The sequence below is a fragment of the Arctopsyche grandis genome, chromosome 12, assembly GCF_051622035.1.
Source record: "Arctopsyche grandis isolate Sample6627 chromosome 12, ASM5162203v2, whole genome shotgun sequence".
Lineage (NCBI taxonomy): Eukaryota > Metazoa > Arthropoda > Insecta > Trichoptera > Hydropsychidae > Arctopsyche > Arctopsyche grandis.
Window position 1 is genome coordinate 26,882,736 of NC_135366.1, and position 12,105 is coordinate 26,894,840.

Genomic DNA, 12,105 nt, shown 5'->3' on the forward strand with positions numbered 1-12,105 from the left:
CAACTACTTGCTATGAAAAAGTTGTAGTAAAACTCAGTAGTTGCGCTAATTCGAACTACCAAGAGGGTTCAAGCCCTGCGTTCACCTCGATTGTAATGAATTTATTCCGATTATTTCCGCAGTGCTGCTGGCCAGACGTGGATATGTGTGACTTAACGTCGATTGTTTTCAATATTGTGGCATTGCAACGCATGCCGGGTTCAGCTAGTAGATTATAAATTTGAAATCATATCTTGACTAGTCTTCGGCGGTGGAGCGTGCTTTTTCCGGGAAAGAGGGCGTTTTGGGGCTGTTTTCCGGGAAACAGAAATCTAGAGAGCAAAAACACACTACAAATCTAGAGAGAGAAAAAAATAAGTTCACCATAAAAATGAACAATGGTGCGCAGCGCCGGCCTATAATCATGATAAGTAAGATTGTTTTGCCAATTTGATGAGGAACCGTTTCAACAATGAAATCAGAAAAATTGGCAAACGATCGACCTTGGAGTCACAAATCAACGTTTGGCCAGCAGAGGGACTCGAGTGGGACTCGAACCCGTAACGACTCTGCTCGAAAGCATAATATGCTAACCACTACTCCACGCCGCTGGTTAAAATATGGAATAAACTAGTGTTTTTACCCGGCTTCGCTCGTTATTTGTAATATAAACCGCTTAAACCAATCTAATAGTTTTGTTAAATTTATTTTAATATTCATTTTTTAAATTGATTTTACGAACCAAACAAACATACATACAAAGTCTCCTTCTAAATTATATATTAGATATTGATTCGACGCAAGCAATATTACGCTGTGTCCTTGCGCTCTGTAATGTATATGTGATCCGATTTTGCTTTGCACTCGGCCAAAACTTGTCTGAACGTGCGCTGATGTATTGTATGAGCAGAAGTAGTATTGTCCGTGCACTGCTGTGCCGGGCTGTTGCCTTGCAGTGCTGGATAGTATGAATAGACCTTTAAGGAACAAACTAACTGAGATGTACGCGTTGACTTAGGGGTCAACCGGGCCGAATCTGTCAGAGACAATTGTAATACAACGACTCCTGTCAATACAATTGTAAAATATCACGAAAAGCGCCGCGAGCAAAGCCCTGTTTGTTTGTTTATATTAAAGCTTGAAACTATAAAAAGTGGTTTTTGAATGGATACTCTATTTCAAACATGGCTTCTTCGCCGTAAAAATCGTTTTACGATTGTGGTTTACTTATTGCATGTTGGGAAAGAGGTGATGGAGAAAATAGAGAGGTTTTGGAAATGATCTCTAAACTTTGCAATAGTCCTCGAAACTTACACCTAAAATCTAAAGCTACGCGTACCTAAGCACGACACGATACGACGAAGTCTTATCGCATCTCGTTGCGTCGCGCCACTATTCATACACCCTAATCATCTACCACTCAAATATTATACATATACATATATGGGTATAATAAACTTCTAAAATTCGTTATATTGAAACTGCTATTACATACTTTATAATTCGGAAATTCCCGTATAACGAGAGTTTGATTTCTATGTACGTATAATACGTATTATCGAAAAGTCGTCAACACACCGGTTAACCAATTGCACATAGTCGACCTTGTATCAAACTGGCTTCCGATACTCAACCGGTCGGATTAAAATCGAATTCTTTTTAACCTTTTAACTTATTCACGTAATAAACACCCCCCCCCATTTTGGCTGGCTTGTAACGGGAGACAGACAGAGAGAGAGAGAGACTAGCCATGTTTCTATGTTGATACCGAGTCATTTTTTTTATTTGAAAATTAGTTAGTTCTCGTCGAGAATCCGACAATCGCGCACTCGGCGTTTCGATCCGTGTGAAATCTGTCGTAGGGTGCTTCTACATACCATGGCTAGTGTTAAATTTGCCGATGCCGTGCGTGAGAACTTCAGCACTGACCATACCGGCGAAAACTCTGATGATAATGATGATAATGGTAATACACTTTTAATCGTTTTGTATTAAAAGTTATACTGAGGTTAAGATTTTTGAATTTAAATTGTATTTGACATCAATTTTTTTCAGCCACAATTTGTATTATTGATCCATTTTGGTTTGATTGTACATATGTAGTTTTCGGTTGAAAAATTAAGATTTGCCTAGTCTAAAAATCGAATACTTTCATTGGTCTATTCTTGTGGATTCGGTAATTCGCCTGATTTCTCTGTCGCTACCTATGTATGATATTTGTATCGTAGCAATTATTATAAGACGTAGTACCTTCTAGTTTGTGACTACGATCATTATAGCTACGGTAAATTGCCCAATTCTCATACCACAAAAGGCAATGATGGTAATGGTAATATTTTTTTACTGGTTTTGTATTAAAAGAAAATACTTTATTGAATTTTAAATCAAATTATTCTGTGACAATTTGTCCATTTTGGTTTGATTGTAGTATTCGGTTGAAAAATTAAGGCTTACCTTATCTCAAAATCGAAAACTTTGTTTGTATTTTTCTTATGCGGCCACAGATGATGCGATGTGTCGCCTGATTTTTCTGTCGTAGAGATCGCCACCACGATATTTTTATTGTATTGATTTTTATACGACGTAATAAACTACTAGTTTGTAACCATAATGAACAGTTATCATTGGTGTCCCGTTAATGATAAAATAAGAATCGTTTATTTATTTTGAAAGTGTACTTTTGTAAGTTTACGTACATATAAGATTATTATAGTATGTTTTAATTGGCCATAAAATGCATGCAAATACAATATAAAGTGTTGTCAATAAATTATATGACGGGCTTATATCATTTTATGATTCTAAAAGGTATATTTAACCGTGTATTATTATATTTGCGTGGAAAATCCTGCTATTTCCAATACTGTTTACAGTATTGACGTTTGTTTGATCCAATTTTAGAACATATTTTACGCAAAATATCGCACACGAGCTCTTAATCTATTTTTATCGTTCAAAAATAGATACAGTGATAGATACATAGATCGTCTACTTTTAGACTTTATGTAAGATAAATTAATATTATCATCGTTATATTAACTGTTTCGTAACTGAGATTATTCTAAATATATTTTCATATTTCAGCATTCGATTTCTATATTTAAGTTTAGAGAGTTTAAATGCGAGATAAAAGAGTAGTACAAAGTTGAACAATTTATTGTAGTAATTTATCGTAGCGACAAACTACCTAACAACGAACTATGTATGTATGTAGATACTTAAAACTTATAACAGCCAGTTGTAAATCGTTTGTTAACTACATACATACGATCTATGTATGTAGCTTTTTCTAATGCGAATTCAAAATTGCATCCAACAAAAGTTTTTTTGTCGCTAGCTACGATACAAATGTCGCAGCAATCTCTACGACAGCCAAATCGCTTTATCTGTAATCCCAACGGAATTGATCTTCCCTCAATTCTTCGTTATTTTATATTCTTCTAAATTTCAAAAGGATATCAACATACATATTTACATAACCGCTGTACTATTGGCATAGCTTGGTGGTTGCGTTAATGCTAACCACTAAGGGCTTGGGTTGACCTCTATTGAATTTATTCCGAGTATTATCTATAGTGCTGCTGATCAGACTTGAACTTTTGCGACTCCAGGTTAATCGTCTCCTACCAGAGTTTGCCAATTTATCTGATTTTCATTGAAACGGTTCCAACAAATTGGCAACCTTACCCATTTTCTCATTGGCTCATTGGGGTTACCTGTTAGGCCTTACTAATATAAATTAAAAATAAATAAAGAGATGAGCGGAAATGAGAAAAGGTGGCTGCAAGCAAACAATTTAAGGATACAAATACACGACGACGTGGGGAGGCCGCTCTCATCCTGAGAATGGCCTCAAACATCTGCGACGCGCTGCAACATCTCCTTGGTAGCCCGGTAGCATTTGTTGTATTGTACTTTTATCCTTTTCCATATTTCGTCCATAGTACACCAATTTAGTGGCCAGTACAAAAGGACATAAATAATTGTCTCTTTACCTCTATACTGTGTGGTAAAACCGTCTTGCTAGTCTTTCGATTTAGTTTTTTCTTTGCTATTTATTTATTTTAAGAACAATTGTGGAGTCCCAAATGCGCCACAATAGTCGAAAAAATACAGAGTGATTAGAAAAATATTTATTTATTTATTACAATTACAATAATAATAATAATAACAATAATTAAAGACCGCTGTGACCTGAAAGGTTACCCCAATGCGTCACAGCGGTTATTATATTATAAAATAGGCTAAATAATCTCCGATAACCTACGCTCACTGAGGTGGAAAATATCACAAATGTTTTTTAAAAAGTTTGTAGTTGCTATAAAGTTCCACTTTTACAAAACCCAGAAGATTGTGTCACACAACGACGTTGAGTCGTAGACTATGGAAACGCACCTTTACCTTACGATGGTAGGTACATATGTATGTACATCCAAGTGTTTAGATCCAACTTCGGATAATCGCAACAACACAGCTTAAGCAACTTTTTTACAAATGAAAAAATTCAACACTCATACGGTAACAAATGCGCCGCAACACTTAGTATTCGTTGAGAAAAAAACCAGCCACTTTACATACATTTGAATTGAAACTTACGCAATGGCAATTATAATCTCCGGCCTTTAACCGGTTAACGCCTAGAATCTTCTTCGATACGATCTTCTCATAATTGCAGTCATGTCGGTACGTGTCGGGTACACTACTATATGCATTTGAAAGTTGAAAATATTCGCCCGTTTTTAGTACGAGGTTGTTCTCACGAGACTCGGTCGTGTGTGTGTGTGTGTGTGTGTATTTAGTATTATATAATACTTGCCATATTGTGTTGAATTTCCTTCAATAGTGTCTTCTTCGCGCCGCCATTGTCTTTCAAAATGGCGATTATTCACGATGCGGCCTAAAAATGGCCGATCCTAATTCGCCGACATCTGTCCACGTAATAGTCGACAAACAAACGGACGTACGTACATACAAACAAAACGTTTTGTTTGCACCGCAGTGGTTGGTTCGCTTTTCGTTGAATTGTCAGTTCGAGTCGAGTGTCGTTTCGATCCACTCATACATGGGCTTGTCGTCGTCCGTTTTTTTTTTATTATTTTGATACTTGTTTTTGTACGGTTGTGTAAGACTATATGGATTTTTATAGTGTTATATTCTAATGCTGTGAATTCCGATCGGAATTCTCGGGGTCGTTTAAAACAGTGCTCCGTAACCTTTTTTCACACACGGTACTCTTGAAATTTCCGCGACACACAATTTACAAAAATTTTGGGGGAAAAATAGTGTTTTGCTCAATGAATGGGTGGTTTCGGAGAAGGAATTGACTTTAATCGGTCACTATACGATATGAATTTGAAATACACATGTAAATGTGAAAGCTTAAGGGCGAAATCACACGGGGAAGAACGGCACGTCGTGTGCTTGGCTCCCCGCTGTGTGTGGTCTCCTACTTTTCTTCAAATATGGGATACATTACCGTTATCGAACACTGTCAAGCAAAGATTAATACAAGGATACAATTTTACCGAACACACTTTATAGCTTTCTTTTATCAACAAAACAATTAATTATATATTTTGTTCGAAAAATTTTATTTCCGTATATGGTATTATAATTAAAAATGAGTTGCTTTAAATATGTAGGCGAGTTGTCCTTGCGATGAAATGTCATAAGATTCAGTGTGTTTGCGCCTTTATCTTCGTTTAACGCAATATTGCGTATGTGAATTTTCGCGAACAACTGCGTATGTATTTTATTCTCAGTACTAATACAGTGAGTTTTATTCTCAGTACTAATACTTTGTTTCTAATATTATTGAATAATGTCAGAAACAAAGTATTTCCCCAATTCATGTTTAACAAAAGAAAAACGTGCGCCGCATTTGAATTTTTTTTTCAATTTAAATACAAATCTATGAAAATTCAGACGATCAATTCAAAAATAATACTTTTAAAAAAAAATTTATAAAATCAAAAAAAATTACGCTGGCGGCATAGCTTGGTGGTTGCGTTAATGTTAACTAACGAGAGGGTCCCAGTTTCTATCCCTTTGGGTTGACCTCGATTGAAAAAAAATATTCCGAGTATTATCTGTAGTGCTGCTGGTCAGACTCGAATATTTGTGTTTGCCAATTTATCAGATTCATTGTTGCAACGGTTCCTCGCCAAATTGGCAAAACCATCCTACCCACTATGTCACCATTATTTGAATATGATATCAAATTTATAATCTACTAGTGGATTTACCCGGCTTCACTTGGTATTTGTAATATAAACAACTATACAATGGCAAAACAGTATACATTTATTTGGTTTTTTTTTATTAAATTTGATCATATAAAATTGGCAAACTCTGATAATAAACGATCGACTTGGACTCACAAACATCCAAGTCTAACCAGCAGTATATTAAAGATTAGCCCGGGATCGAACCCAATAATCTCTTGGTGCTAAACATAAAAACAACCACTGAGCTATACTGCTGGCTATTTGTAATAAAACAGCTTAAACATGGCCAATCTAATAGTAAACATTCATTTGTAAACAAACAAACATTCAAAATAATATTCAACGGTATTGATATCGTCGTCATAGAAACTTTGATTTGTTTTCGATGTTCTCACCCAAACCTTACATACATACATACATAGTTACAAAGTCTCTTCCGAAATTATATATTAGATAAATTTATACATGCACAGGTTTAATATTGTAACGTAGAGATTAGGTGATTGATGCACATCGCGGTTTTTTAATATCAATATCTCTCTATCAAGCGTATGCAGTTTGCACATGTTTTTACAAGTAAAGGTTACCGATTACTTCTGTGTATAGTACAAATATGTTTGTGTATCAGATGTTTGCATATTCGACTGTAATTATTAAATCAACTGCTTAAATTAATCGCTTGCGCGCGCGTCGCTCGTTATAAACGTGATCTGTTTATATTGGAAAATAAAATATGCATTTTTTAAATAAACATATATTTTAATAGTCTATTTATTCAGTTATTTGATTAAATCCGTCACCGGATTTTGTACTGCTTTTGTCGAGCTTTCTTTGTATAGGCAGCGTTTCTAAACTCTATTTGAAAAAATATATTTATATTTTTAAGGTTGTCATTGACCCGTTTTTTTTTTTTTTAAAGAAATTTATTCATTTTAACCGCATTTATTTAATTTGAGGCGTGACGGTTTGCATATCGACACTTATTTTTCAGAATTTTATTTTGATTTAAAATCTTAAAAATGTCATCGTCAATTTATGTAAATTCAACTTAAACCAATGACAAAGAAAATTCCGTAAGGTAATAAAAGTGTTAGTGATGGGGAGGGGGGTGGCGTGAGGGGGCAATGCAAATCAATTACATGGTATTTTGAAACCACTAACGACAATAGCCTCGGGTGTTGTTCACGTATCAACTACTTTCCAAAATTGAAATATCAACAGGCATAGCACTAGTATACACATATTTATATTTTACAATATAAGTGTATATTTTGTTCGTTCATGAATATACTATGTAGTTTGTTCATACACGAACCAATATGGACAGTTATAGTGTGCGCAAAAGAACTAATTGATAAACAAACTATTAGGCATCAGTTTAAGTTATCCCAATCGTTTGTCCCATCCTCTATGTATGCTTGCAATATTTAAAATATTATTGGAAACTGTTATTATAGCAACGTTGTAATACGGTTTCCATGGGATTTCCCTTTAAAATACTTGGCGCTTTGACATTTCAAAGGTTTTGACAGCAAAAAGTTTCTTGCGACGCTTTGTGACTTTATTTGAAGATGGTTCAAGTATGAACTCAAGTTTATTTACCAGTGGTTCGTGTATGAACTGACTAGTAAGTTCATGAACCTACCGGAGTGTACACTTTGGACTGTAACATATAAAAGTACTATAATCCGGCATAATCGATTTTAGTTTGTTAGAGGCACTCGACGTTCGTGATACGAAATGGGCATCTACACGCTCGGCGAACGAACCAGTACTAGCGGTTCATTCGCCGAACACTATTCGAGAAAATGCTCGAGTTATTTGCCGCAAATGAAGACCGCATTACATAGATATAGATATTCTATATCTATGCCGCATTATATAAATAAGTTTTTGTCGGAATCTTTTACCTAAAAAGCGTTCGGCGAATGAACCAGTAGTAGTAATGCTTCGTTCGTCGAACGTGTGGATGCCCATCCACACGTTAATAATACATTATAGCTATTTCTCGATCACACTTACATTAGATAAACGCCAGCCATTATAACAGTAAACATCTAAACCGACTCTGCAAATATAATACCCAAATCTTACTAAAAGTATCGAGCGGTTTGTAGACTTTGACCTCACAGGTCACGGTCAAGCGATGCGAAGTTCGCTCGATGTCATGCAACACAGTTCCTGTGACATGCGGCCATCGTTTGGTCACCACAATATGTTATATTGTGTCTTTATTTACCCAGTTTGTACGAAGTTAGTTAGCCAACACAACAACGACATGGACAAATATAATTATCGTTAGGCACTTCGCCTTATCTCTATCTCAGCAGGTTATAAATCAAGCCTCAAAAACAGCTATCTGGTTCTAGGATATTTTATTTCTTACACCTCTTTGGCGTCACCAAGTCATAAGATTTTACAAATCGGTCCAGTTCGCACCATCATGTGATTAATACCTATACATAGTGTGTGTTCGTGCTTTAACTTTGAAACAGTTTTGTGAAGTTCGTCGATATGTCTCGATGTAAGTATTATTTCATTATATTTATACTTCATTTCAGTTAAATTGGTAGTAAACAAATACGAGGTCTATGTTCCTATCAATTGACGAGCTTTTTTATGGGCCTCTATCGTACACAAACCTCTTAATATGCGATTTCTATTTGTCAGAACATCTCACTTGATTGATCAATAGGAATCGTGTATGTATTTGTCTTTCTACTGCCAATTTAATTTGATTTCTGTTGTTCAGAAAATCTTTCTTAACCGATCAATAGGAATATCCGTTTCCGGAAACGGACTTTATATTTTAATTTCAGTTAATGATTTTTATTCGGATGACTGTGTATCGAACCATTATTGTGTGACGAATGGCTTCTATTTGTCATTGTTTATATTAAGTTGATAAACCAGTATCCAGGTGAACGCATCCGTGCACTTGTTAATTCATTTTAGGTTTTTTTATTTGATTCATTGATTACACACATTAACGATGCTTTTTTTATTTTCAATATCATCATCATTATCATCATCTACAGCCGCTCACCATCCACTGCTGGATGAAGGCCTCTCCAACACGCTTTCATTCGTCTCTGTTTTGCGCAACTCTCACCGATCTCACCCCACACATTTTTCCTAAGTTTGTCTACCCATCTTCCTTTTCCCCTTTTGAATTCTCTTGGGTACCATTCTAGCACTTCTTTTGTCCGCCTTTTTTCCATTCTTCTATCCACGTGGCCCGCCCATTGCCACTTCAATCTCTTTACTCTATCCTGTATGTCCACCACGTGTACCGCTTCCTGTCTTTCCTCATTATGCCAAGCATACAGCGTTCCATACTTATTTGAGTGCATTGGACATCCAAGTTTCACATCCATACATATCACTGGCAACGTGCATTGATCGAAGATCTTTTTCTTCAGTCAAAGTGGCATTTTTGATTTAATTTGAATTATAGCAACGTTGTAATACGGTTTCCATAGGATTTCCCATTTCACATACTTGGCGCTTTACCATCTGAAAGGTTTTGACAGCTAAAAGTTTCATACAACACCTGGTGGAATTTGAAGATAGTTTTTGACTGTTGGCATTTAAACTAAAAGTAAATAGTTCGTCTATGAACAAACTAGTATTTTCATTAACTGGAGTGAACGCTTGGACTGTAACATATGTATGTGCATATACATATATTATTTTATTTATACCACATTCAATTCTCGATCATATATATATAACTTACAGCCTGCTTAGAAACACATCAAGTTTTTTTAGATAGTTTTGCACATATAAAAAAACGCTAGCATGCCTGATCTATGCTATTGTCATCCAGGCCAAAACTCACCACCTGGAGGGTTTTCGGTGGTATTTTATCCTTGAAATAAATAGGTTGGACAGTGATCGATAACGGTGATTCCCATATTTGAAGAAATGTAGGAGAAACTTTTCGAAATAATAAGATCGTCCGAATTAACAATGACATCAGGATACGCCCTTCACAGCTGGAGTCTGACTAGGCGTACCGTGCCGCACCTTTGAGTGTGTTCTTACCATAAACGTGCCGTACGATTCGGTGTATCTGCGCCTTAACTCAATCAGTTCATATTATCAATAAAAATAATCATATTATATATGACTAATCTACCAATCAATCATCAGAATCACCTACGTGTGGGGCCCACGTTTTTTCAACATTTATCAGCTGACTATTTTGATAAAACACAATATGATACAAAGCCGAGGATTTGTCCACACTTTAATAAGTGATTGATTGGATATGAAATGTATATGTACATATTTAGACTTTGATTTCTTCTTATATGGTTTGTTATCTAACATCCCGCTTGTTTGGTTCGTTTCGTTTTAATTACAATGCCATAAACTATACAGGACCGGAATGGAAATAAATGGCTCGAACGTAATTGCTTTGTAATGAGTCGGACTTCCCAAATTTGCGATGGATAATTTGTTGAAAATTGCATTGAATTTCTGTAGCTTGATGTTTTGACTTTGATGGGTAGGACAGGCTCGCTCTTAGAACTGTCAGCTTAGAAATACATACATACAGGGCCGCCGATAGGAGTCCCGGGCCCTATGACAAACTAAAAAACATGATCCTATTGTAGATCTATTTTTACTATGCAAAAAATCTATTAGAACTATTAGAAGAAGGGATAATAGTTTTTGCACGGCTGTAAAATAAATTACACGAAATATGTCAAAACGACATTTAATGTCAAATTAACATCTCTAAAATAGCTCGCACGACCCAATTAGGGTCTGCCCGGAAAATCAAACGTCAAATGGGTTGCCAGTATCAAAAATTAAATTTGATAGTGAACTTATTATAGAAACTAAACATTAAATATAATTTTTTAAATGTATAATTACATTAAAATATATAAAAAATTGGCAAATTATATATTAAAAAAATATATAAAACTAGCTGAACCCGGTATGCGTTGCAATGCCACAATAACGCGTGCAATTCCCGTTCCACAGATATTCAATTTTATATATCGGTATAGATCTATTTGTTGACGTGGGCCATCCGCAGTGTGTTTGTGGTACAGCCCTGAAAGGTCAGTACATTCGAGTGCGAGGTAGGCGTGGCGCGATTATTTTCACACCCGCGGTGTGATGCGTTGAAAGCGGGATAGCTTTGCTTTCGCGTCAGTAAAATTGTAATTACAAATATTTTTTTTTTCACCGTAATCTTCCCGGACATACATACAACAAATCCTGAAAGTTCCATCGTAATTGGTTCAGTGGCTTAGGAGCCTATTCGAGACACACACACACAGACATTCAATTTTATATATATAGATGGAATTAATAGTTAATTTCTGAGAACGATTTTGACATTGTAGGCTATGATGCATTTGACAGTTTGATGAAATTTCGCATCGGTTTTTATTCTAATCGCATCGCATCAATTTACAACTAATAAATTGTAATCAATGTTTATTTTATAATAAATTCACTATCAAATTTTATTTTTGTTACTGGCAACCGATTTGACATTTAACTTGTCGGGCGGACCCCGATTGCGTCGTGCGAGCTATTTTAGAGAGGGGCACTATTTTTGTTTGATGTTAATGTTTTAGAGATGGTTATTTGCATATTATGTCGTGGTAAATACCTAATCTGTCTGAAAATAGGGTTATTTTTCCGAGCCGATAAATGGTACCATTAGAAAAAAACCTATATGTTGGATGTTATTTTTTAAAAAAATTGAATCAGAAAGTATGATATATGTATGTACATACATATATGTAGGTACGATTTCACATAGACACAAAGAATGGGTGAATCGAAAATAACAAACATTTAATATTAAATAAATATATGTATTTTTTGTAGAATAATACAAAATATCAATATCGGTCAGTGGAACGTCTCG

At 35.4% G+C, this 12,105-nt stretch overlaps 1 protein-coding gene across 10 annotated transcripts in view; it reads left to right on the plus strand.

Annotated features, from left to right (window-relative positions):
- Positions 1-12,105, plus strand: part of LOC143920381 (adenosylhomocysteinase-like 1) — a 40,112-nt gene that overhangs the window by 13,827 nt on the left and 14,180 nt on the right. Inside the window, exons 1-2 of one of the 10 annotated variants that reach the window (XM_077443266.1) lie at positions 4,721-4,756; positions 8,576-8,730. The exons of 1 other annotated variant lie outside the window; for it this stretch is intronic. In XM_077443266.1, the coding sequence (XP_077299392.1) occupies positions 8,721-8,730 (10 nt within the window). In that variant the 5' untranslated portion in view covers positions 4,721-4,756; positions 8,576-8,720. Of the gene's footprint in view, positions 1-4,720; positions 4,757-4,974; positions 5,102-8,533; positions 8,731-12,105 lie in introns of those variants that run through there. 8 more of the 10 variants (XM_077443261.1, XM_077443260.1, XM_077443264.1 and 5 more) reach the window with 8 other exon arrangements.